Source organism: Symphodus melops (assembly GCF_947650265.1).
Source record: "Symphodus melops genome assembly, chromosome: 15".
NCBI lineage: Eukaryota > Metazoa > Chordata > Actinopteri > Labriformes > Labridae > Symphodus > Symphodus melops.
Window position 1 is genome coordinate 14,214,062 of NC_136705.1, and position 27,066 is coordinate 14,241,127.

Here is a 27,066-nt window from a genome sequence, read left to right on the forward strand (position 1 = left end):
AGACAGACAGACAGACAGACAGACAGACAGACAGACAGACAGACAGACAGACAGACAGACAGACAGACAGACAGACAGACAGACAGACAGACAGACAGACAGACAGACAGACAGACAGACAGACAGACAGACAGACAGACAGACAGACAGACAGACAGACAGACAGACTTACATCATTTCCCTGATCAGAGAGCAGGGAAATCTAATTCTGATTGGTCCCGATGAGGGACAGACCCAAGTACATCATGGGTATGGTTTTTGCTGTTTGATGAAAGCTAATGATGGAAATGTGACTGTGTGTGTGTGTATGAGTGTGTGTTGCGCTCATCAAAGTCTCAGGATGGCATCGTTGTACGTAATGTCTGGGGCTGAATCCAGGCCAAATGTATTTATGTGTTTAGTTAATTCAGGAAGCACTGAAGAGCTCTGGTGGTCTAATTGAGCTGTACAGGAGGCCGTACACTGCAAACAAGGCCTCCATTAAAGGAACCCCCAGGGATCAAGAGCTCTGATGAGTTTGTGGAACGTGTGTCTGCATTTGTGTTTGTGCATGTGTGTGAAGGAAGGAGAAAAAATATGCACAATCAAAATGATTCAATGTTTGTGTGTTGCTGTATTTGAAATTAAACCCCTGACCAGAGGATTGGCCATTTGGTATTGGTATAATACCAAGCTTGTCATGCAACATATGAAGAGACCCTTGGAGGGCATCACACCTGCCTCCACGGGTCATTTTTGACCCATGTGTGTAAACTCAATGATATAACACAAAACCTATTGTTGTTCATAAATTTAAAAAAAGCAAACATAAAAATAATGATTTGGGGTGATCAAATACAATATATTAAATGAATACATGGTATATTAAGTGATCAAATACATTAATTTCAAAAGTATAGTAAAGAAACATTCAGCCTCCTCTTTTGTTCATCAACCTGTGACAGTCCGGTACACATGATTGAATTTAAAACGCATCATTATTGTTACAGCACTAATATTGATCATTTCCCAAATTCTATCTAGCTGTGTTGACCACTTGCTTTCCTTTTCTTGTCAGGATGCAGCCAGTCTCCAGCTGCAATAAACCAGGTTTAGCTGTCAGGGGAGTTTAGCTATAATATATGAGGATAATCTCCTCTGGCTGTAGATGGCAATCCATCACAAAACCCAACTGGGCCCACACTAAGCCAGGAGGCGAAACTCATCCCCCTTGGGTGTAGAAACCTGTTTGACAAAGGCACCTGTGACGACATTTCAGATGTGTGTAAAAGACTGTCATTTGTCTGTGCAGGGATGTCATGAAACTGTCGTCTCCAAACATACACTGTGTGCATGACGGTCATCTCCTCCCACGGCTTGTTGGAGAAGTTACTCATTCTGTAACACACAGTGATGCATAAGCCATGGTCTTCTTTTTTGTTGTTGTTGTGGGAGCTCGAACAGCTAAAAAATAATAATAATTTAATCATCACAGAGTCAAGTGTGTAATCTTAAATAGACACTCAACATGTTATAGTTTGTTTTCTCTTAACATTTTTTAACCATTAGCCATTGATCAGGAATACCTTTCCAGCATACATACATGACTTCTGGCCACATTTTATTATCTGAGTAAAGCAGACATTCTTGAAACATGGAGTAACCATCACTGTAGGCCACTTCAATTACTCTTCAATGATCATTTGTAAACAAAAAGCTACATGCACATTTTAAAATCGCTCAAAGTTATCCAAACAACGAGAAAAGACCAATGTCTCTTTATTGTAATAGATTGTCATTATTACACTTGCACTTTCATATTGTCAGATGGAAAGTTCAAGTTATTACCTTGAGATAAAATAGAATACCCAGGGCCTTGAAATAATAGCATTTTGAAAACAGAGCACAGCTGGGCTGAGCTGAGCTGACGCATTAATGCAGCAGGTAATATAGTCATATATTATATTGACCATTGTACGACTGGTTCAATCTTAGTGCATGTAATGAATCTGCTTGGAACACTTTCAGCAGCAGTTATGTTCTTTTCCAATCTATTGTTTATACTATTAATATATCTGATAACATGCAGCGTTGATAGAAAAAGGCAAAAACTGTCACTAGCATCAGACTCTGCTGCTTTGTCTGCTGTTTTGGACATGTTGTGAACATTACACTGGGACTGCGGTGGCCTTTTTTTTTTTTACAAGGTCTTGCTTCCTGAGACCCTCTCTTGTTCAATTGAATTGCATTTATTTCATTAATAAGGGCAATGCAATTTAACATAGTTTCAATAAAATGCATAAAACCAGCATGCTGCATAAATACATAATTTCCAACTCATGTCCCGAGTTGGGAGTTTGGGTAAACAAATGTAAAAATGTATAACATTTCTGTAAAAGAAAAAGAGCAATTGAGGAAGATTTCTAGGGCAACACTGTCTTGAAAACTTAAAAAAATAATAAATAAATAAAACAAATTCATGTGTGTATGTTTGAGAAGCTATTTACTCTAAAGATTTAAGATGTGTATGGGCTCTCCTGATATGCATAAAAACATGTCAATGTTAGTTGATCATTGCTCAGCTTCAATGGTTAGTTGACTACTTTTATTTGAGAGGGTAATCCTTCAGAACGTGTCTTTACCCTCTCTCTGTTCTACTTTCACTCACTCTCCTGCCAAGTGTGCTTCACTTCTATTATATTTATACCAGCCTCAAACACATGTGCATACATTCAAACACACAAACATGTGTACACACACAAACACACACACACACACACACACACACACACACACACACAGATGTGACATATAGGAGAGAGAGAGAAAAAAAAAAGAGACAGTGACTGAGAGAGACCCCTCTGAGTCTCGGCAGGCTGCCAGGAGTAATCTACCATCAGAGTCGTCACTCTGTGGTCCATTAATTGGATAATGTGGTGCAGAGGGGGTACTCAGCAAGCCAGGGGATTCCCCTTATCACATCGATTGCTGGGAGAGTCGTGATGCAAAGTGTCTCATAACAGATACGTAGAGCCATTTTGACTTTAAAAAACCTTCCTCTGGTGAAACTTACATTTTTTTTAATTTAAGTTTATTTTTTTCTATACGTTCATTGTCTCTCTGAAGACTCTCCTAGCTGTTTTCTCATTTTGTTGTTTGAATGAGGGGTTTCTTTTCGGGTCGCTTCATTGGGCACATATCTTGTGTTTTTTTTAACCTTGTTATTTGTTTTTTAATTAGTCTTATATTTCTGTATTGTAAACATCTCAGTAACTCGTTTTGGGTGACTGCTTTATAAACAAAAGTATTATAATTATTAAGTCATTAGTTATTAGTTGCTATAGTCCAGGCTGTGGTCTTCCTTTAAGTGATGGAATTTACTGTAACAAAGTCACTGTAAAACATTTTACTGTTAATCTAAAGATGTAAAACACATCTAATAAAAATACAATATAGTGTACTAAAGTAGTTGTTTCAGATTACCCTCTGTGACAACTAAAACAAAAGCTCACATATGAGCTGAAGATCCAATGAAAAGGATTTCACAAGAATCATTTTGAGAGGCATCATCGTGCTTAACACATATTCGGACTGAATTTTTTTACTAAATTGTTACCTTTATAACAGTTCAACTCAGGATAACCGCTTACTCGCTGGACCATTGCACTTTTACTCTTACTGTGGATGTAGTTGAAATTATTGCAATCGAAGTGAAGGTCTAAGTAGAAGCAGTGGAGCCAAAAGTAATAACATAGAGTAGAATAGAAACATGAAAAGAGGGTTGCTACTAATTGTTGTACTTGTGTGGTGTGTGCTAGTTGTACTGTAGCACTAAAAGCAAATGTTTGATTTAGCCTTTTTGATCTTTTTGTTTCAGTAAATCAATCCTGTAGTTTTACATCTCGGTCCTCTCCCTTTGTGACTTCTCCCAGCAAAACATTAATATGTGTGCAGATGTTACTAGTCGCATAAAGCTTGTAACAGCCAACATGTTGGTGGTTACATTATAGGACTTGATTGTATAATTGCCACATAAAAATGTAAGCTATGCAGCGGATCTGCTTTTTTATTTCAGTGAAATGTTGCATACATTACCCACGCTGCAAAGCATTGATGAATAAGGTGTGTTGCTAAATGATGAAGCTTCAACTTGCTAGCATCAAAGTGAGGTGTAACACAAACTTATGTCTGACTCCCCTACTAGATATTTCAAGCTATTTGTCTTCAGCACTGACTGACACTAACTCAGGTGACATCGCCTGAGGCAGTTTACCAGGCTTCATATCTTCCTCTGCCACAAAAGGCTTCTTACTCATTTCAACATGCATTCTGTCACACTTTCAAGCAGAGCATTGGTTGAGGTCGTTAAATAAAAAAAGCATAAAATCATTAAACTGTTGTCTTCCGTCCTCCGTGTCATCCTGCGTACAGAGGTTAGTCGGCCTGTGACTCGTCCATAGGAACGTTTTCTTCCGTGCATTCCATCAACATAATGTCGCTGATGTTTCCTCCATCAGCTTCCTCTTCCTGTAGGGATCTGTCTCCAATCACTGCTGTCAATTAGACCAGCTCCTTCTCCCATGGACTTCTGCCTAATCTACTTTCTCTCTTGACTGATCACATTAAGGTTCATATGGTGCCATCATGGTTAAGATGAGGCAGAATGAGGAGGTGGAGGAGGAGGAGAAGGGGGAGCATCTGCTGCTGGGGAGGAGACATCGAGAGGCCTAGGAGACTGTTGTCACGATGTAGTGGTAAAAGACAGTTCTGATCTTTGTCAGGTACACACAACAACAACCACAACCACAACCACAACAACATAAATCTTCTCAGAAAATGCTTGATCCCACCCTATAAAAGCTTGTTTGGCTCATATGTTTCTGACTTTTTAAACTTGACAGATATTTGTAAATGTGCTCACTAACATGTAGAAGAAGAAAATAACCTGTTGTTTATGAGCTGACCCTTTTCAAGCTAATGGCCGCAAACATAAGCACAAAATGTCCAACCTGATTGTCCCGCCATGTTCAAAATTAATGAGATGAAAAATAGTTCTAAAAAATGAAGTTGGCCCTTTTTTTTTGTCAAATAAAGTCCATTTATAATTTAAAGCTTCCACTGAGGAACTTTGGGTATGTGTCCATTTTGCATCTCCTTGTGGACAAAGTTGTTCCTATTAACTCTTTAATAATCTTGTTCTGTGTAAATTGTGTTATTATCCTACTCCCTTTCACAGTCGAATGTATAGTGTGGAGCGTTGTGACTATTTTGTGTAGAAAATATAAACAAGGTATGATTTAGGTTGCTGTTTTTCCCTTCCTCTGACACCTACACTACTTCAATGCAGCAGTTAGACCTACAAATAAAAATATACAAATATCAAATGCTTTAAGCTCGAAAAGAGACATCAGTGATATTTTCAGTCTGTTTCATAACAAAAACTGCTGCCAGGACCTTTAACGCTGTTAATCCTATTAAACATTTGTGTTACATTCCCTCATTAATAACCTTTGACTTCTTGATCTATGGCTCATGGCATGTTTTATGAAGTGTGTTACATTACAGACAGCCCGAGACCACACCTCTCATGTGTTTCTCTCAGTGCAGGTCAGTTTAGAAGGGCTGCACCTGATTACCTGATTGCTGCTCAGCCGAGGAGAGGCGTCTTTTGAAGCTCTCTCTGCTGTCAGACTTGCTGGAATCTCCCCCTCTCCTCATTGTTTCTTAGTTGGTTTTGATTGAAATAAACATGTTCTTTTATTACAATTAATTCTTTGGATTTGTCGTTTTCTTCTGACTGTCATTTGCAGCTTTGCAGGTTGCAGGGACGTATAAAGTGCCAATAACAAGCAGCTCCAAACAACTTTATCTTCTAGTCCCGTCAACTAGTGGATGTTTTTGCCTCCTGATTTAAGACACCTTAAAGCAGTGCCTAAAACCAAGGGGCCAAAATGTCAACTGAAATTGGTTTTATCTTTAATGTCATCTGTCAGTTAGAAATAATTTTACTTTGGTTGTTAAAGCTAAGTTTAAATCTTGTTTGTACCATTTGGATATTTATTTCCTCTTCCAAATTGTAACTAAATGTTAGCACAAATGATTATTTCCTTATATCTAATTAGTAGACAATGGTATTGAAGATTTTTTTGTAATATAGGGCTTCATTACAGCTGAAAATCAATGCTGATGCCTCTTTGTGAGCTACAAAGCAAATCATACCATCAGAGGGATTATTTCTATATGGTTATTATTTCTGTTTGTGACCATGCTACTCAAACAGCCTGTTGTTACATCATCCATACAAAGAGTCACAGTAAACACTACCTACATATGTTTAAAGACATCAGGATGAGATCTTTTATTAGAAAACATGACTTTTGCATGTAAGATCATCAACATATGACACATGCTGCTTTGTCCACAGGGTGCAGTGATGATGACATAAAATGAAAGTTCCTCTATGTCACACGAACCAAAAATATGTTGGGATTTCATGACAACAACATGCAGTTTAGAGTTAGATGGATTATTAACATTTGATTTAACATCACTTCACTATCAATTTTTTCCCCCTTTTCTATGAACACCTACAGTGGCTCTACAGTCTCCCATTGTTCTCTCTTTAAGCCACATCCCAGCAAGCCATCTTTACCTGCAATGGGCTAAATGGTTCACACACATTAAGATGGATGGTTAAAAGATGGGGGGATGGATGGATGGATGGATGGATGGATGAGGCACCAGCCAACGTCACGACTAATTCACTGTGCCATTCCAGTGCAGCAAATCAGACTCATCAGGGACACTGTGGGTGGATTCAGAAACACTTCAGTCCTGTTTGACGTTTGATTGTTAAAGACCAGCACTTACCTGAAATAGAAAACATAAAGGTTCAGTATCTTTTAAACATGTGTTATTGAAATTTTCTAAAGAGTGGTAATCTGCAAGATCCATGTGTTTTTATTCAGTATTCAGCGCTCAGGGCTTACTTATAAACCAGTGGATATAAATGGCTGCAGTGGGATTTTAGCAACATTGTTGTGGAATTAAGTATTAGTGTCATGAGAGGACAATGCACAAGCTAAAAAAAGACACTGTTTAAAGCTTAAAATTAGGCTTGGAAACACATCTCATTCAATCTGTGAAAACTGTGTTTTTATGACAGACATCTGGGCTAAATAAAGTTTTGTCCAGGAGCTGAGGTTGACCCGTGTTAACCTCTGTCCTCTGAGGAAGAATAAAACAAAATCTGTTGTCATGGTTTCGGTTCTTTGGTTGATGAAAAGTGTTCAAAGTTCATCATGTGTTAGCGTCTCTGTGGGTTTTTAGAAGTTCTCCTCAAAGCCTTGTTTTTTTTAATTATTATTTTATATCACAAGCTTGACTATTTTATTTAAGAATTTAAAATTAGGTTGATATGTGGTGTATCAAAAGTGAAATGATCAACAATAAGTGTACACTTTCAATTCATATTTGTCACTATTAGTATTGATTTGACAATGCTTCCTGGACAAATAATGACCTGCAGTCAAGTGTTGATTGGAAAAATAAAGAGCTGATTTTTGTGCCTACGGCAATCAACATGTTAAATCATGATTCTTAAGGATATTAGAGTTTTGCAATAACGTCATGGTGTTCTTATCTTTCATTAACAGTTGTTTGATTTATGAGGTGGATCATGGGCAATATGGGCAATGTGCAATATATGTTTTATATGTGCCCTTGGTATTTGCTTCTCTGTTTACATGTAGAGCATCTTTTTGCCTCCTTCTTTCATGAGACGAGAGGAAGCTAAATGTATGCTGCTTTCAAGTCCAAGATGTCACGGTTTGGTTTCGTTTAGGTTGTATTTCAGAGTTTTGAGTTCAGTTTTATTTATTCCCTCGTCTTTTTCCGTGTTACTGTGTTTCCCTGTCTCGCTGGTTTCCCTCCTGTGTTGATTGTTTCATAGTCTTGTGTTTATTTTAGTCTTCAGTGTGTTTCCCTGTGTCCTTCTACAGTATGTTACCTGTTAGTTTATTTCCTGTCTTGTGTTTTTAAGTCTAGTCTCTCTAGCCTTTGTGATTACCCTGATGTTCCTCACCTGTCTCATTAGTCTCACCTGCGTCTGATTACCCCATGTCTATTTAGTCTCTGTGTTTTCCCTGAGTCTCTTGTTGGTTCATTGTCCTTTGTCATTCCCAGTGTAGTCTTTGACGAGTGTCCATTGTTGCCTGTCTGTTCCTTGTTCCCTGGATTTACTTTGTTTTTTCACACTCGTTCTGGATTTAGGTTTTTTTGAGTAAGTTTGGTTTTGCCTTTTGTTTAATAAATATTTTTGTTCCTGCACATGGGTCCTCCCTCCCTGTTTCCTACCCGCATATCGTGACAGTATGAACCAACCCATGACACAAGACAAGTATTCCTGTTTGAAACTGCATCCCATCCCATTGTTGCTGTTATTTACAGTGATGGCTTTGTCTGAACTGGAACTGCAAAACACTAGCATAGTAAAAAAAAAAAAAAAAAAACATATCAGAATGTATACATTTCCATAACTTATCATTTAACAAATGAAAATAAATATCCTGATTCTGTTCTATAATTGGAAATTAAATGAGCATTTCTGCCATTTCTGGGGTGCTGTGTGAAAGAGTAAAGTAGTTCTTATATTTTACGTTTTTTCATTGAGACTTACCTGTTAACTTCATTTTTTTTTGCAGTAACCACTTTCATTTAACTTCTTTAATCTTCTCATTTGATCTGTTCCCGTGACCCTGAAGCAGACGATGGGAGAATAGTTCAGGGAAGATGAGTCAACAGCATCAGCCCGTCCATGTAAGTTGGTTATTATTACGATTAGTTACAAGAATTCTTTTTCCTTTTTTTTTTTTTTTTTTAACCATAGGCCTGTTTGGTTCAGACCGTGAGCAAGTCCAGTGACGGAAGCAGAGACCTACTGACGTCTCAGGCCCTTGATTGAATCTGATGTTCCCCACTGCTCCATGAGAAACAACCAGGTGTATAAAATGAGAGCAGACCTAAAGGCAAGGAAGACAGAAACACAAAGAGAGTCAGAAGCATCACAGTGGAGATACAGCAGCTGCTCTAGATCAGGGCTTTCGGACAGCGCAGCGGAAAGAGAACGAAGCCGACAACTCTCTAAAGAGCACATGTAAGATTTTAAATTTTCTCCTAAAAAATATATATATATTCTCTTTTTTTTAGATGGCCCTCCTCGATGGTCTCAGTGTTTGGTCTTTTTGAACCTGTGTGTTAACCGTTTTTTTCGCGCCAAAGTACAGTGTGTGTTAGGAAGGATGTTTCAAATGATAATGAAGTTTGATATCGAAGAAATGTATCCTATAATTGTTTATTTGGTCGATGCTGGCAACTGAATCGCACCGTCCCCGCAGTGTAAAACCATGTTTGGTGCTTGTTTTTGAACGCGTTGTGCGCAATTACGCATTGGATTCATATTTTTCCTTCTGGTGTTAAAATGTATCCCCGACGGGGAGACATATGAAAGATCAATTCCCTGGCATTTCTCTGTTTTCTTAAATTGTAATTTAAGGTTTTTCAGATGTTAAACGTTAAATTTCCTATACAGAGTTTTGGGGTAAAATGTGCATGACAGTGGCTGTGAACTAACTATAAAGAAAACACGTTAAAGAGCGTATGGTTAAACATGTTTCGAACATTTTAAACAGAATTAATACTTTAGCTTAAAGATGATGTCCGAGACAACCGCGCGTAATTACGCATCAGAGTCCTCTTCTTTCAGTTCTCCTCTCCCACAATTCAAAATTACACGGTTTTGTTTTTCTTCACAAGATCGTTTTCCAAATGACTCTTCTCTTGGCTAAACTATGGGACTAATGTCTCGTCTACTTTCTCTTCTAACTCTTACCTTGACCAATAGACAACTTTTCGGGTATTGGCAGTTACATGAAACTATATGTAAAAACTAACGTTATTTTGAGTCGTTCATATGCTCTTTCTGTCGGTCGATAAACTGGTGGGAAATTACACAGCTCGCTGTTTTCATGTTAAGTGCAGATTAACCATTTCACATTCGTTTTCACCCTCAGGTGTAAAGCGATGTTACAACGAACCGGACCCCAGCTGATTTTCCTAATAGCCCTGTGCAGTGTGTTTTACTCCCGTACTTTGAGTCTCCCATACACATCCATGAGGTAAGAGAAATTATGATCTGTGAAACTACTGAAAGGCAAAAAAAATAATAATACAGCGCTCTTTGATTCGAGCTGTGGATTGGTTTCAGAAAGTTTGTCTCCGGACCCCTGTTTTGGTGCATTTATGGGAACACCAAGCGAAAAATGTTGACTATTCATGTCACTACAATTTAGTGGTTCGTGATGCCTTCGTCAAAACTAAAACCTTTCCCTGGACAACGATTGACGCTGTAAGCGAGAGTAATTTTGAACATTTCTGTATGTGTATGATCTTCCACGGCGTCATCTACTAATTGAACATGATATGAGAGGCTTGCCGCTTTTCCCCTATACACTATCTTATACGTTTTACACATAATCTGTCTTATAAATGAAGAATCAATTTGATGGCAGATGTGCTGAATGAACATTTGCCGTTTCCATGTTTAGAAGAAATTGAAAACCTTAACACTATCCAACGTAGGCATCATTTTGCAACTTCTGCTAAACCTTTAGACATTTTATTTGCGTTACTTTGTGTATTATTATATCAAATGCGACCATATACTGACGTTGTCCTCTTGTGGTGCTGCGCAGACCGTCCAGACACGCAGACGGTCTGTTCACCAGTGGATACAGCAAACTGCTCGGACAGCTCTCAGCGCGAAGGTACCTGGAGTCTCTGATCGGAAAACGGGTCAGGTAGGGGACCCTTCACAATGTACTTTTCAAAGGCACTCATTGCTGCCAAAGATACAATAATGTGAAGCTATCAAGGACTTCCGTCACAGCTGGTTATAAACCTTTTTCTTGTCATCATGGACATCTATGAGTAGAACAAGAAGATGTAGATGTATGTAGTTCCAGAATGTCACTGTTTAATAGAAATGTCCTAACAAACAAACCGTGCAAATTTTTTATTGCGAAACACAGGCTATCTGACAACAATTGACACAATGACAAAGCGTTATACTTCAAGTGTTTCAGCTATGACGAATTTATTTTCTTTTGGATTTTTTTTAACAAAAGCTATATAGATATATACAAGATGAATTAAATTTATTCAACAACGAAAAAGTTTGAATCTTATTTTCCAAAATTTCACCAATGGTATCTGATATCTTTGAATCATGTAATGAAGTCCTATACTGTTAATTATCACACAATTTTATAGAATTACTTCATTATCTTTTCTTGGCAGTGTTTTTGTAAAAGAGGAAAAGACCATACATCATGTTCACTATTTCATATAGAGATTGCAGTTTAACACAAACATGATAAGACAAACACGAACATGCCTTTTGACATTTGCACTGAAAGACTGGACCTGCTTGATGTGTTTTTTTTTTTTTTTAATTGACTAAACCTTTTTAAAGGTTAATTTATGCCATAACTGGTTCAGTACATATGACGACCAGAGGGGGAGGGGGGGGATTCACTCACAGATCGAGAATAAAGACACCATGAATCACAGATCCTGAGCTTCACTGACGTTAAATTCAAAAACGCTGCCCTCTGACCTGTGTTGAAAACCTTTATGTATCTCTTTGTTACATTTTTAACACAGTGACGAGCTGATGGATGAGCCAGTGAAGCGCCACTCAGACGCCATCTTTACAGACAATTACAGCCGCTTCCGTAAACAGATGGCCGTCAAGAAGTATCTCAATTCAGTGTTGACAGGAAAGAGAAGGTATGTTTTATTTATGAATTTTTTCACTTGTTCATCCCTGTTGCTTTCTCTCTCAAACTGAATGTATTGATACATAACTCCTCTTCCACAGGAGTTCTTACACACACACATTTGTAAGGGATAAGATGGCATTATTGAGAAGCCTCTTGAGGCTCTTTAGGGAAATTATTGTTGTGATAAGTAAGGCTGTAATAATATGCTAAAAACAGACAGAGTAATATCTATATTTTTAAATAGACATTGGCATTTTTCTTTGACCTTTTTCAAACAAAAATTGTGGACAGTTGATGGTTACCTTATACCTTGTCTCTCCGTATTCACACACAGCCTAGAAGATCCTATAACCAGTGACCCAGAGGACTCCATGGATGAACCCAACACCATCCAGGACAGCTACAGTGACATCAGTGTAGACCATCTCCTAAACAACTTTCAATTGGTAGGAAAAAACACTTTCAAAAAAAGTTGTAAATTTTATTCCTCAGTAGCCCTCATTAACAAAATGCTTTCTGTAGACCTCTGAACTTTCCCTTAAGCTCACTAAGAGTTTTATACTGGTCACGAAACTGAACATGATACTAATGTCTCTTTATCACTTTCTAAAGCTAATGAGACAATCTGAATTAACATTAATAATCTCTATAAGGTTCATTTTTCTTGTTGCCGCTGCAGTGGGTTAGGTGTTAGGCAAAGTGAGTCACAGCAGCGGCATTACAGAATCTGTTAACATTTGCTACAGCAAAGATTCTTAGGGTCCGCTACCTTCCAGTTAAAAGACAGATTTGTTTTTCACCAGAAATCACTACTGACACATGTAGTACAGCAAAAAATAAGCAAAAACCTTTCTGAAAATCAATACCAGCTGAAAGTTGGTAACAGGAACTTTAACCTTCTCAACTATTTCCCTGACCCAAATCCAAAATTTCACCATACTGAGCCCAATTCATCTTCGAACCCTGAAGCATGTTGAAGCAATGACAAGCTAAATGCACAATATTGTTATATGCCAATGGCTAGAAGAGACATGGAGTAGAATACAATATAGCTTTGTCAAAGCAGAGTTGTTTTATATCATTAACTCTCTGTCCATTTTTCTCGTGTGTTGCAGCCACTTTGAGGAGATCTCTGCACTCGAGTGAAAACCTCAAGTCATCCTCATGAAACAGTCCATTCCAAAAACAACACGATGTTTATCCAAAGGACATTTGAAGACAAAGCCAACCTGATGATGTGTTCTCTATCTATTCAAACACTAAGTACATGTTTACACTGTATATATGCAGAATATACTGTATATACAATACGTAAAGAAGGTCCTGGCCAAAGTCTTTTCAGGCCACTTCGAGCGGCATGTGTCTCCATGTACACTTTGTTCATTGAGTGTTTTTACAACAACCAGCTACAGAGAAGTAACAATTTCCCTTCTAAAGTCCATGCTGTTGTTTCATTGACCTTTCAATGCTACATTTCTCCCCTCGTAACTTTATCGGAAACCAATGCTAAATTTAAGTGGAACTTTTCCTTTTACCTTTCAGAAAAATAATTGACCCACTGAATGTTATTAGAACAGATTTCAGTTACGATAGATGACATTTCCCATGTATTTTTGTGCAACCTACGCTACCTTGGTTTCAAATGACCTATGCTGGTTTATTTACAGTATAGCTCATGTGCCATGTTTTTATTGCAACAGAACATTTTTTTCCCTTATTACCCTTAAATTGTATGAACTATGTTCATTTTACTTTCTATTTAATAACAACACCAAACTGGATGTTTATTTGATTTAATCCACCCCCATTCCTCTGTTCTTTTAGCTTATCTTAATGAAAAAAAGATACAAAGGATCTTTAAATTGGACATACTGTATGTTGATTGGATCATGATTGATTAAAATAATGCTTACCAATACTGCTATTAACTTTTACACAATTGGCTTCCAGTGGACCCTTGCTTTATCAAAGTTATATTGACTAATGTACTTTAAATAAAACACCACATCTGTTAAACTACGATGACACATTGGGTTAACTGTGTTTCATTTGAAAGCTAGCTTGTTATATATCACATGAGGCAGCACATTGGGACAAGTTTGAACTTCATCTGTTGTTTTGACATCAAATGAAAGGTTGTTGTATACATTTTCAATGGTGCAACCATGAGCTAAGTTTTCATTGAATTGTTTTAGAGAATCTAATCTTGGTTGTTTGATGATAAAAATGGAAAGGAGGAACACATTTTGAATGGAAACAAATGCATATAATCACTTTATACTATTCAACATGTAGAGCAAAGATGTTATAACTGAGCATAGACATGCCTTTAGTGCATATAGTGATGTACACCAGTCACCAAATAAAAGATATTGTTTTATTTTTCAAAGCTGAGTCTTTTGTCTGGCTGATTGTTTGATGGTGGACGTAGCACATGAGTGTTTTTTTCCTTTTTTTTTAATATATAACCCTGTATGACATGAATATTATTTGGCTGATGGCCTTTTTGGAAAATTCTGAGATTAAACAAATGCATTAACTGCAATATCTACATGTACATCCTTAGTTTTACCAATACACATAACTTCACTCATATTTTACACCTTAAGATGAATTTATTTTTCCTGTGTTCTTTTTGTAACCTTGCTTCTAAAACAATATGTTGTGATAGGACATGAACAATGGAAACAAGGAAGAAGTAAGGAGCAATAGTGGAAAATAACTAGGTCATGTGACTCTGGAACTTCAGAACCATGGACAGTGACACTTTGCCAACAAGCTGACAATTTGCTCATTTGAAGTCAGTTTGGTAGGTTCTTTGTTTCTATTTTGTGTTTTAAATGAGCTATCATGAGGTCATCTATTACTCAAGTGAACCGATTAAGAGTCTATATGAAACAATTTCTTCACAATTTCCAAAAGCTGACGAAGCAGAGAGGGATTTTCCGGCACAACTTCACCAATATCAAGGTGCATGAAGAGTGAAAGGCAAGAAATCAAAAAGCGACAGTAACACTTTTAGTATAGAGATGAACTTTATCAATAAATTAGACCAACACTTTTTCGGATTGTGGCCTGATGACCCTGATTTAGGCCACAAGCCTCCAAAAGATGACCAGTCAAAGTGGGTTAAAATATTGATAATTTCAAACCTGTTTGCCAAATTGATCTTGGGGATTGCAAGAGTTTGATGTTTCATGATGCCCAGTCGGACAACTTCCATGTGGATTTCACTCCCCCAAATAAGAAAAGCGCTGATCAATGTCTTTGTACTCTCTAACTTGAAGGTTAAAGTTTTAAAAACACTTACATGATGACAAACGTTTGGTTAAAGTAAGCTCAAAGATAGAGTTGCTAAAAAACAGACATGAAAAAACATTGCAGTTATGGTTTCCCCACTCTCTCAGTGTGACTGATGTGTGTTATTCCACAACTACGAATATTGAAAGTCCTCATTTCTGAGCTCTTTTTAAAGATTACTTTTGTCATTGGGAACCATTGGGCTTGTGACAAAGGAGCACAGAAAAAGGAGGGAAGTCAGAAGGGGCATTGAAACTCCCTAATGCACAGACTTTTTTTCTTTCATTGGTATTTTCTTGCTATAACAAAATATTAAGTATTTTAAATATGTTGTGCCTCAGCAGTCTTATAAGTAGACTGCAAAAAGAAATCCAAACGATTGTCACAAAATAGTAGATACAACCCGTACCTTATTCCTGACTTGAATCAATATCTCAGTACACTTTTGATACTGAAGGCCAGCCTTTACAGTTTCATTTTAACGAGGCCTCTCTGGATGCTGCTAATGGGTATGTGTGTGAAATCTGGAAGTTAAAAAAGCAGCCATGCTCTCAGTTATGTTGTCACACTTTGCACCATTAAGACACTTGTTAGTAATCAAACGGTCAGTATCCACAGCTTTGTAATGGCTCCCACTGTAGGAGGAAATGTTTACCAGACACATGTGATTAAGAAGTACAAGTGTAAATGGACTGTGCGTTTCCGCCCTGATGTTCACTATTTTTTATGGCAATATGAAATGGCCTCGTGTTCTCTCTTTAGCTTCTTATATGTCATGCAGGAGAGTGAGTGTCATCTCATGATTAAAAAGTGCAGCGTTCCTTGTTTTTTTTTTTGATTTTGTTTTTTCCTTCTTCTGTTTTAAGCATAGTTTTACTTCCTGTCCTTGTGTGTTTTCCCTCCAGTTTGATTGCACTCATCCGTTTACCGATTTCTCATTTTTCACACCACATGTTAACCACTCTGTGTTACGTCTGGATTTTTGTCATAAAGGTTTTTCCCCCTGGGTCTATGTGTTCTATTGAATTTTGTGTTTGTTTGTTTTTTTCCTTTTACGTGGACTATTTTTTTTCTTTTCTTGGAAACGGTAAGCTATTTCTTTGATGGAATTACTTTCTGCAAGTGGATCCTAATGCTTGTTTTTCTACCACCGTGACACCATTAATTAACCCAACTCCATAGTTTAGACTTCAAATTTCTCAAGCTAACTTAAAAAAAACTCAATCTCACTAAGCTTCCTGTGAATACCCAAAAAGGTGGAGTTTTTCCCTGTACCTCCACAATCTACAGGCAAAGAAAGTAACTGCTGCTGTCTTCACACTAACACCACCTGTAGGTGATGAGCTTGACTGCAACCTGTTTTTTTTTATAGCAAACGTTTCAAAGATGTAAAGTATTTCATTACTTATTTAGCTTTAAAAAAAAAAAAAAAAAAAAACGTGTGTGTGTCACTGCTTTGTGTGTATCATGTTTATCAATAAAGTGTAAACCTAACCTTGGGGGGTTAATCAAGAACATATATAAAATCTATAGATGTAGTGTAATAATGTGAAGTTTGACCTTTTTTTTCATATTTTTGACAAATTTGTCAAAATCCATCTGAATCTGCTTCTTAAATGGAGAAACACTTTTTTTTTTAACTGGACTATCCCAAACGCCACATGATTAAACAAATAATTATTAAACAGTATTTCAGTTAAATCTATCATTCTGGGGTTACTAGGGTTTCCCCAGATGACTAAAGTGATAAGTTAATTGCTCATTCTCTCTCCTATGTGACTCACTCTGTTTGCATGTGTCAAAATGGCAGCGGAAATTTGACTCATAAATGTCATAAGCAATGTTACCTGCAGGGCTAGAGCCTTGTTGGATGATCCTAAAATTAGAAACCAGGATCTCTCACACTGTGGATGACAGACTCGAGGGACTTTGCTGAGTCAGAATTAGCTCACATTATTATCACGGTTTTCTAAAAAAAATACTTAAGTTCTAAACTTTTTATTACGGTCTGCAATTGGTTTCCCCTGCCAATGATTACCATCACATTCAGTTTTTCTTTCTTTCTGTTCCAGTCTTTTTCTCTTCTTTGAACTTTGGTGATTTTATTGTGTTTTCGATGCACACCAATATAAGACCAATGTTTTACTCCTTTCCTGGGAGTATTTGAAGTTACCCTCAGCTTTACTTTGATTTTAGAGTCAATTAGCAAACTTTGGCACACTGGCTTTTGAACATCACACATTCTCTTTTCTGATAGGCCTGTTTAATGCCAATGTGTGCATGTTTCAAGTGCATGTTAGCATTAAGCTAAAAACTGTACAGTGGTAAAGCACAGCCTTATAGAGCCACTGAGCTTAACTGTCCTTTTTTTTTGGTTCTTTTACTGCTATGACTGAAAACCACGGAGATAGATTTTTTTTAATTTAACATTGGGTTTTAAATTTTAAAGATGACAAGAGGAGGACACCTCAGGTAGACTACCTGGGGGTAGAGTGGTGACGGAACTGAGGCCTACAAGAAATCCTTTGAAGGTTAACATCTGGGACTCTGGCTGGGCAAAAGGCATGTAAGATAGGAGGACTTAGGCAGAGTTCAAATAAATTGACCCTGAGCAGACATTAACACAGGTAAAACATACAGTATATACAGGCAGTAAGTGAACTGTAACAAACATGGAAAGAAGTGAATAATAAAATGCCCACAAAGGACCTGAAACATGATTAAAAACAAAACAGATAACCAGATAGAAAGATGAGACATGACAGTGCGTTCTCCAGTCTACATTAGCCCTTGCTTAAAATTAAAAAAAATCCTATTTTCGGTCTTATTTGATCCAATTGACATTGGTTTTGGTGGGGAGAAGATTCTTGGAAGTATTATGAAATGTGTTCATTAATACATTTTAATAGGGATAAAACATGTATGAAATATTATCCAGTGATTATATTTCTGAATTTTAAACAATTGAATGCAGAAGAAAATGAAATATGTGTTTGAAATGAAAACGATTTCATTTATATTATCAGATTAATAGTTGGATTTAATTGCTCTAAAAAAATCAAGAGGAAGAGCCAGACAGTCATATACCATACAACTGTACAAAACAACTTTTGTGTTCCTATGTTTTTTTACAAATATTAGAGGAATAACATCTGCTAATGAATTCTGGTCATTTTTCATGTTTTAACTTTTTTTGTGTGTTTGTTAGCTTATGGCTGACTTTTCACTGGCATGCCCCATGAGTCAGGCAGATTTGTCATCAAAACATTCAACTGCTTTCAATATGTGTATCTTTTTTAATGTTGTGTGTGTGTGTGTGTGTGTGTGTGTGTGTGTGTGTGTGTGTGTGTGTGTCCACTCTCCTGGACATTTGTGATTACTGGCTGCTTGGTGGAGAGGCTTCAGTCATTAACTCTCATCACTGCTGATCTTAATGGACCAAACAGAGCAAAAATAGACAGAGCGAGAGAGAGAGAGAGAGAGAGCTGCAGCCTTTTAACACCAACTACTGTGTTTTGTGTGTGTGTGTGTGTGTGTGTGTGTGTGTGTGTGTGTTCCTGCCATTCCACTCTTCATTGAAAGACTCAAACACCTCCTCGGCCGACACCCTTTTCATTAAATCTAAAGATATGACTATAAATCCAATTTAACTTCTTTATGTATGCCTTGCATTTATACTCAATCCCCAAAAGTCATCACTAAAGAATACAATCATTAACAATATTACCCAATGTCAATGTAGATGCATTACAGGGCTTTGGGGAGTTAACCTCATTATTTTGTGAAGGAGTAGTATTTATCTTTTTTTTTTACAGTGATGAGAAAACAACACTACTGTCTCTTTAAATGTCTCAGTTTACAGAATTCTTCTTTCCGGCTGCAAAATGCATGCATAATCTAATCCAGCGATTTAAACCAACCTTAGTCTTGCTTTTAAAATCAACTTCACATAAATGTTATAATTTGTCTTCGAACATGACGCTTGATGTTGCTGAAAGGAAGAAAAATTGGAGCCACCAATGGATTTCCAAACATCCAATAAACTGCAAACCACATCTATTCACAGTGGTCTTCTTCTCACATTTGATGATGTCCTCTAAAGATTAAAAACACAAAATCATTAGCCAGGCTTCATTTATTCCCTCAGTTGGATTTGATTCACTTCCTGTATCATTCGCATTATGCTGCAGGCTGTCTGCTGACGGATTTGTGTTTAGGGCTTTTACAGTTCAACGTTGGTGACATACGGCTGATTGACATGTGGAAGTCACAGTGCATCAACATCATCAACCTGAAAAACAAACACAAGCTGCTCATGCTTGTTTTGCCCCATCATACAAGCCCCTCCTCTGTCCTTTGGCTAAAATGAGTTATTTATGCAAGAAAGAAAGAAAGAAAGAAAGAAAGAAAGAAAGAAAGAAAGAAAGAAAGATCTTTTGTTCGTAGATTTATTTTGTTATTTTTGAAAAGTTAGTCACAGCACGATAAGAGGCTGTGTTACATTTATTTCAGTTTGATTCATGATAGATAATTGTTAAAAAACGCAGAAAATCTGTGACAACATTGCTATGGTCTCGTTTATGTACCTCGTTTAGCCAACAGATCAGGATGCTTGAACATTTCATTGTACTGTTTTGTCTTTTTAATTACATACCACGAGCGAGATAAAGCTTGGTCAAAATGGGAATAGGAACTTTACATTTTGAAACAGTAGCTCCACTGTAATGTCATTTGTTTTCTCCATGGACTGTTCCTTCATTGTGTACGCCGTTTTTGGTCTGTGTGCCGGAAATTTCTTTTTGAGATTCTGATTCTGATGATTCTTTCTGATTGTCAAAACGTTGCAGTATGTGTACAATGATGAGTATATTTAATTTAAAAAAGGTTATTTTCCCCCGGGGGTCAATTCAAGTATCTCTAATCTTAATACAACTATCTTATCAAGGTCGCACAAAGGCATCAGTACAAACACACGCACACAGAGTCAGTTGTTGATGCCGGCTCTAATGAATTAGCAGCAGGTCTGATTGGTGATGTGTCTTGGTGCTGCAGTGGATCAATAAATCTGCCAGATAAATGACCTGGAGTTTCTGAGGGAGTGAAAGGCCACAGCACAGACTAATCAGCAGCAGCCAAACCGCCTCAGGCACACAAGCAGCTCTGGTGCTTTATAAACTTCTTCATTTAGATCCCTCAGAGCCTCATCCTCTTACAATCAAATTCAAAAAACGTTATTTGTCCCCGGGGGGGCAATTCAAAAATTACATGGGAGATGCATGGCAATGCAATGGCTTGATAAATGAATTTTAGAAATTATTTGGCATATGTTCTGTCTAAAGGAGTGAACAGTATTCAATTATTTTACCAGACATGAAAAACTATTACAATTCACCTCTGACAATTCAATAATCTCTTGTAATTTATCATTAAATTACTTTGACCATGAAAAAGTGCTTAGTTGAACATTTTACACTTTATAGAAGAAAAATACAAAAGATAATCGTGTTTCTAAATTTAAATTCAGCATACAATGGTGACATGTAATTAATAGAAAATAAAGTCTAGTTACAAAGATGGTAACTATTTTTTTTTTTTATGGGCCCCTCTTCCTGCTCATTGCCACCAGAGGCACCTATAACTGCAGGGTTAGCATGTACATTTACTGCAAGCTACCTTGCAGTGTAGGTTTGTTTTTACATTTTTTATTATGGAAAAGCCAATAATTTAGAAAGCTATCACAAGCTTACTTCCAGTGTTTGTTACACGCCAAACCTGCATTAGCCTGTCCAAAAGAAAGCAAGCCAACTACATGTCTGTGGAGGAAATCCAACCCTTGGTTTTTGAAACAAGCAAGGTTCAAATAGCTTAATAGCGTGTATCCATGACCAAATTTACCTGCGTTTTTTTTTTTTTTTTTTTCTTCTGGCAGTTGACAAACAACTTTTCAGTGCACTACCTCCGCCAACTATGGAGTGTGGATCAGTGACTGCATCCTAATCTGGAAGAAGAAGAAGAAAAAGAGTTAATGAGTTATTTCTCTCCAGAAAATGTTTTTTTTTAAGCTATTCAGATAAGAAACTATTCGACTTGTACCTTGAGTCTCTCAGTAGAACATCATGGTCTTCCAATTTCATCTTGATTTCTTGTCAGCTCCGTCCTCTCAGCCTACCTGCTCACTGTCACCCACCCCCCTGCACACAAACACCTCAATTCAATGAAGACATCAACAAACAGGCAGAGGACAGGATCTCAGCACACAATGTCACCCCAAAATACCCATAAGGAATGATTGTTACCTTTTAGGAAACCGGTAGTGATTGAACTTGAATTCTACAATGCTCTGAGGTTTACTTGGGAGTGATACTTTCAAGCCTGCAGTGGTTTGAATGACATGACAGCACTAGTATAGTACAGACACCTGAGTGATAGTGACAAACGGGTAGCTATATAGCTAGAATGCATGACCTTTTTTTCCTTATAAGATATACCAGGCAGTGTTTGAAACATGGTCACACTATCTCCTGCAATAGAGAAACTAAATTCAACTAAAACAAAGAATAACCGTCCAGTATCTATATTTCACTTCAAGTATTCTATGTTGAATTTGAATGAATAGTGCTAGATTTATCTAACACTAGGATTGTCACGTGCTTTCTCGTCACAGGATGTCAAGCATAATTTCCATGCAGGAGCTAACTGATGTTTACATAATCACAACAAATTACTCTTAGACACAGGAACTAAGCTGTAAGAAAGAGGGAGGGGGGGAGTGGGAGAAGACAAATGGGTCATTTTGTAAATGTCAGAGGTAGCTAACTAACGCTAGTGATGCTATTCGCAGCTACGTCACTCTCCTGAACAAGTGGCAAGTTGCAACTGACATACGGCAAAAAAAAAAATCTACTTTTTCCACAAGCAGATGACTTGCATTTTTTTAAGTGGTCACACAAATAGCAGATGAAACCCCGCAATGAATAAACAAAAAACAAGAATTTTTTTTTTTTTAAATATCCCCGTATTTGACTAATTGTTGCAAGTGAAATTATCCCAATTCTTCTTCCTACATTTTTTGGCTGTAGTAAATGAACCAAATTTACACTTTTGTCATATGAAGTAATAAACGAGTTACTTGACTTTTAGAAAAGGTTATGAGAAAAGCCTCGACAATGAGAGACTGCATCCCAGTTTGAAGAAATACCTGCCATGTTGAGGGGCAGACGGAAAACAATACTGCCCTCTAAAGAACATTTCAAATACTGCATGCTGAAGATAAAAAGCCAAACACTGACATGGGACAACTGTGAAAAACATTCGTACATAAAATTGAAATAAATAGAGCTAGAAATAATTCTCCTTTGATTGAGAGCGTTTTAAAATTGTCCACTGCATGTAAGAAACAAGTGAAGTCAGGGAGGACTGGAAACTGAAAATGTAGGAGTTCCATGTATCTTCATATGAAAGAGACCAATCTGCACTGAAGTTTTCCTCCATCTTTGTTCATCGATAAATTAAACACGTTTTCAAGATATGAAAAAGTTAACCTGAAAGGAGGTTTGTATTATTTATGAGGTCGTCGCAAAGAATGAGAACCACTTTCTCCCCTGCTAGAATCAAAAAGGGAAACATGCCCTTCATTCTTCAGGGATCTTAGAATTGACTTGTGTGCTGTGCTGGAATGGCTTCAATCCCTAAAAACGTGCTTTCAACTTTGTAATGAATGTAGATTTAAAAAGCACCACAACATCCAGAGTAAGTTTTAAGAAAATGTATATTTACAGAGAATATACATGTACATCGAGTAAATATTAACATTTTAGGACCACGTGGGGAAGAAAAGCATTTAATTAGAAAACACGTATAAAACATTTTAATTAAAACAATAAAATGTAGAGCCATTTCATTTTAAAAACATAAAACTTTACAAATGGTTGTTTTTTTTGGCATCAGATGCGATTGTCGCTCACAGACGACAGTTTCATCCAGACGACTAACTGGTTGAGTGTTCCAGCAGCAGTAACTCATTAAGTGCTTCAGTCATTCCATTCAGTGAGGTGCAGAAAGTTCATGGAGAGACTTTTTTTTTTTTCTTCTTCTTCTTCTTCTCCTCCTCCTCCTCAGGGGTACAGATAGTTGCCACTTCAGGACAAATGTGCGTCAAAAATGTCTCCCCTGTCAGAGATTTGGAGGGGAAAGATGACCTCATCCAGTTAAAAGAGTTTGTGATAAAAACCTCATTAAAGTGGCCTTACAGGCGCCGCACGTTCCTCTTGCTGCGAGCACTTCCCGGTATGATCTGGTTTGTCTTGGAGGACGTGAAGTGCGAGCTGGGCTGCACCACTCTGCAGGGCGTGGAGCCGTGGAAGGCCTGCAGACAAACTGTGCAGAAATCAAACTGACAACTGGGGCGTGTGCATTTGGCCCTCTTAGTCTCGGCCGAAAACGTCGATGGCGAGCGACAGTACTTGCAGGAACGAAGAGACTCATGCTGCTTCAAGCTCCTGGCGGCCTGGACAGAAGAAACAAAAAAGATCAGTTTATATGCTTTTTTTATTTGGGTTGTTAACTTGGATTTCCCTGCATATGTTAAGGCAAACATGCTCACAGCCCTAATCCAAACACCATAGCTCACCTGCACATAGTTATTAAAGTGTGTAGACTGGGAGTTAGGAGCCGTGTGCCTGTTGACTCCGCCGCTCAGTGTAGACGAGGAAGAACACGATGAAGATAGGCTGCTTGATGAGGCCAGGGTCTGAATGCTGGACAGCACCAACCTGGACACGGCTTCATCTCTGGTCAGACCGCAACCTCTCTGAGAGCTCTGTGACTTCTTCAAGAGGATAAAAAAACATTATTAGAATATGAAATATACACTTTATATTTTAAAACTCTTAAACCTTGTTGAACTTGACACATTTACAATAGTAAGAAGTATACTGTATGCTCATTGATGTTTTATTTAACAACAGTGTTTGTCTATTCTTGCCCATATTTGGAAACAAACCAAACCAAGATGAATCAAGTTAAATGTTAAAGTGTTTGGTTCAGCTGAGATTTTAACATTTGTGTACATGAGGAGGGTGTTCTGGTCTTAAAAAACAAAACCACACACAGAATAGTTCAAATTCTTGTTTAGACTAAAGGCATGTAAGGATGAGACAGTAGACGTCCTCTGTATGTACATACGGTGTGTTGAGGCTAAGATGAAAAGGGTTTGTAATTTTAAAAAAAGTCACGGTTGTCTTAGCCAAGACAATATTTCCAGAGTGCATTTAGTATGTTGTCAATCTGATGTTTATCTTCTCACCCCGAGTTCCTGCTCGGCCATTTGACACCTGCTCTGAGCTGCTGTGTCCTCACAGATGATCCTCCTCCATGTCTTGCTCACCTTCTTACAGCTGTGAGGGGACAAAATGTTGAACATGATGAACACGAGAAACAATCAGCAACTTTAAGGAGGCAGTAGAATTTGTTTTAACTACCGTATCTGACCAATTTTGAGTTACAGAGTTTTTGTTTGTTTTAGAAAAAGTTTAGTCCTTACAAGTCTCTTTGAAGCAGATAAAATGTGAAAAAACTGCTTGGGATTTTAGCTCAGGAGAACGTAGAGAATATCATTTTCTCCTGGGTGTTACATCTCCTACTTTTTTAAAAATTATTGTTCATGGCAGTGTTTTTGGTCATCAGGTTTGTCGTTAAAAAGTGAACCTCAACGTGCCCCTTTATAGAATTAAAAAAAAAAAAAAAAAAAGGCTTTCAGTTTCACTGCAGTATAAACCACCTCCCCACATGTTGAAGCATTAGTAAATTTACCTTATAAGGTCCATGCCACTCAGCAAGGCAAGAATGTCAGTCAAGATGATTCTCATGTTCCTGGACAGCAGTGATTTAAAAATATCGACAAACTCCAGGCCCATCTGTCCTCCCACCACTCGATCCAAAAAATAATCTTCTGCTACTTGTGAGGGAATGCTCCAGTCATACCTGAGACAAAGACAACAATTTCATGAATATTTACAGTCATGTCATTGTTACAATTTTAATACACCTGAAAGAAGGGATCCGAATTAAACATGGTCTTCACAAAGCTTTAGTGACCTTAGACTGTGTGCCCTCAGGCCCATCCGCCAGTTGAAATTCCGGTCGGATTTGTAAGCATTTTACAACAAGAGTGGGTGTGTGTGGCTAAAAAGTAATTTCTTATTTTAATTAAATTTCACTCATACGGGTTTGACAGAATTACAACATTTAACTTTAAACAACAAGAACCCAGTCTGGTTTAAATATATATATAACCCACAAACAGGAACATGCATTTGCCATTCTGTTTTAATCCGGGCCAACCATAAAATAGTTCAACTACACTGTATAAAATGATCTGTCATTTTACTAGTTTATTTCCATGTAAAGATGTTTTCTGTATGTTGTTTTAAAGCCATATCCGCAAAAGAACATAATCTTACTTCTTGTTCCTCTGATAGCTCTCTGCCAGCCTTTCACACACGGCACGCTGGAAATTCAGAATAGGCAGATTAGGGTCCTTGCGACTTGTCTTTGGGGTGGATGACAGAGAATAAGTGGCGGCTCTTCTCTGACAATCTACAGGAGGGGACGCTGCCGCCTGAGGCAGGAGTCGGCTCCAGTTTTTCACACATTTGGAGGGGGATTGCTCTGTCTTTTCATGCTGTGTAGCAACAGAAGACAACGCAGGGTGTTTGTCCTCTTCCTCCCCATGATGATCAGCAAGATGACTGTTGTGCAGAGACAGGTAGCCACTGTCTTCAAACACTTCATCCAGAGACCTGTCATGTTCCTTGCTTTGGCTATTTTCCTTGTTGTGGACCGCTCTCGTGCTGGAGTTGTTGAGAGAGAACAACACTGTGGTCACTCCTGCAGGTGGACACTGAGCTTTGATGGGCATGGGCTCCTTCACAGGGGACGCTTTGAGCTGCAGTAGCTTAGACTCTACAGCAGAGCTTTTCTCCATTTTGTTTGCTCTGGTGGTTTCGCAGCAGGGGGATTTCATAGTAACTTTCTTTCAGTGAAACATTCACAGGGTGGAGTACGTAGATATCTAAAGGATACAACAAAACAGGAGGAAATATTAAGATTACTTAAGTGTTAAATACTACATGTTATCAGACATGCAGGAGCAACGAGACTCGTGCAAACAAGCTTAGCTATAACGTTACATCTGCGAAAAAAGCTCACTAATAACTCATCTAAGGTTACATATAATCATTTAGTTTGCTTACACTTCTATCAAACAAAAAACCCCTGAGTACAGTTACTCGTCCGACAAACATCTTTACTGAATTTAAACCGATTTTGGCGCGATGGAAAATTTGGCGGAAATAGAAGTGACGTGAAAATAAACCAACGAGAGGCTTTCCCCCCCAGTAATAACATTCATTATTAAAACAAGTGGTTGGTATCTTGTGGGTTTATCATCTATTGTATATTACAACATGGATGCTCGTTGTTAAACAACCAAACCTAAAGTTACTAGTGTGGATTTACGCGCGTAGTAATACTTTGTGCATTAGAAGTAGCGAGCCTGTTCTTAAACAACTACATACCGGACTTGAACAATCATTTCTAAATATATTCTGAGATTTAGCATAGTATTGGTTTATTTACTCAGTTGATAGCCAAATATCGGTTGGTCGACCAACAGCCAGTCCACTCACTCATGTCGATCAATCTAAGTGGAATATATCAAATAAAGTCGCGTACCTGAGGTTGTTTTAAGTCGTTATCCACAGACTACTCCTTCCTTCTCTTACGTTTGCAAAAGTATCTCTCGTCCGGACCGGGAACCGCTCTTCAAGAATTAAATGCTCCTGGACTGAAATGTTCCGCCACTCGATGCTCGTCATTTGAAATACGTGCGCAAAAGGCGCCCAACCAATCTGGTTAAGAGATTGGACGTCCCTTTAAAGCATCCACC

The 27,066-nt window shown here is 37.8% G+C and overlaps 2 protein-coding genes and 2 long non-coding RNA genes across 5 annotated transcripts; 1 reads left to right on the forward strand and 3 right to left on the reverse strand.

Annotated features, from left to right (window-relative positions):
• Positions 1-6,624: 6,624 nt before the first annotated feature.
• LOC306835557 lies at positions 6,625-8,755 on the reverse strand. Its single transcript, XR_013780660.1, has 3 exons — positions 8,657-8,755; positions 8,335-8,460; positions 6,625-6,849 (listed from the first exon to the last, which is right to left on the reverse strand). It is a non-coding gene; the product is annotated as an uncharacterized lncRNA (long non-coding RNA).
• On the forward strand, positions 8,742-14,213 carry vip (vasoactive intestinal peptide). Of its 2 annotated transcripts, XM_079362172.1 has the most exons (7): positions 8,742-8,796; positions 8,882-9,133; positions 10,050-10,154; positions 10,731-10,835; positions 11,701-11,826; positions 12,154-12,265; positions 12,935-14,213. In XM_079362172.1, exons 2-7 carry the CDS (start codon positions 8,964-8,966, stop codon positions 12,941-12,943), a joined length of 627 nt encoding a protein of 208 aa, XP_079218298.1. In that variant the 5' UTR covers positions 8,742-8,796; positions 8,882-8,963; the 3' UTR covers positions 12,944-14,213. The 2 variants fall into 2 exon arrangements, with proteins under 2 accessions (XP_079218298.1, XP_079218299.1); XM_079362173.1 differs by lacking the exon at positions 8,742-8,796 and having other exon boundaries at positions 8,867-9,133.
• A 5,804-nt stretch (positions 14,214-20,017) lies between these two features.
• Positions 20,018-21,713, reverse strand: LOC306835627. Its single transcript, XR_013780678.1, has 3 exons — positions 21,416-21,713; positions 21,213-21,310; positions 20,018-21,117 (listed from the first exon to the last, which is right to left on the reverse strand). It is a non-coding gene; the product is annotated as an uncharacterized lncRNA (long non-coding RNA).
• Positions 21,714-22,869: 1,156 nt separating this feature from the next.
• fbxo5 (F-box protein 5) lies at positions 22,870-27,040 on the reverse strand. Its single transcript, XM_079363040.1, has 6 exons — positions 26,853-27,040; positions 25,580-26,190; positions 24,930-25,100; positions 24,424-24,514; positions 23,749-23,946; positions 22,870-23,625 (listed from the first exon to the last, which is right to left on the reverse strand). Exons 2-6 carry the CDS (start codon positions 26,140-26,142, stop codon positions 23,365-23,367), a joined length of 1,284 nt encoding a protein of 427 aa, XP_079219166.1. The 5' UTR covers positions 26,143-26,190; positions 26,853-27,040; the 3' UTR covers positions 22,870-23,364.
• Positions 27,041-27,066: the final 26 nt, after the last annotated feature.

Coding starts and splice junctions, on each gene's coding strand:
- fbxo5 (XM_079363040.1), bottom strand. CDS start 26,142: ATGAAATCCCCCTGCTGCGAAACCACCAGAGCAAACAAAATGGAGAAA. Junction 25,101..25,579: donor AGCTATCAGAGGAACAAGAA/GTAAGATTATGT, acceptor TCTTTGTCTCAG/GTATGACTGGAGCATTCCCT. Junction 24,515..24,929: donor AGTGGCATGGACCTTATAAG/GTAAATTTACTA, acceptor GTCCCCTCACAG/CTGTAAGAAGGTGAGCAAGA.
- vip (XM_079362172.1), top strand. CDS start 8,964: ATGAGAAACAACCAGGTGTATAAAATGAGAGCAGACCTAAAGGCAAGG. Junction 10,836..11,700: donor CTGATCGGAAAACGGGTCAG/GTAGGGGACCCT, acceptor TTTTTAACACAG/TGACGAGCTGATGGATGAGC. Junction 11,827..12,153: donor GTGTTGACAGGAAAGAGAAG/GTATGTTTTATT, acceptor ATTCACACACAG/CCTAGAAGATCCTATAACCA.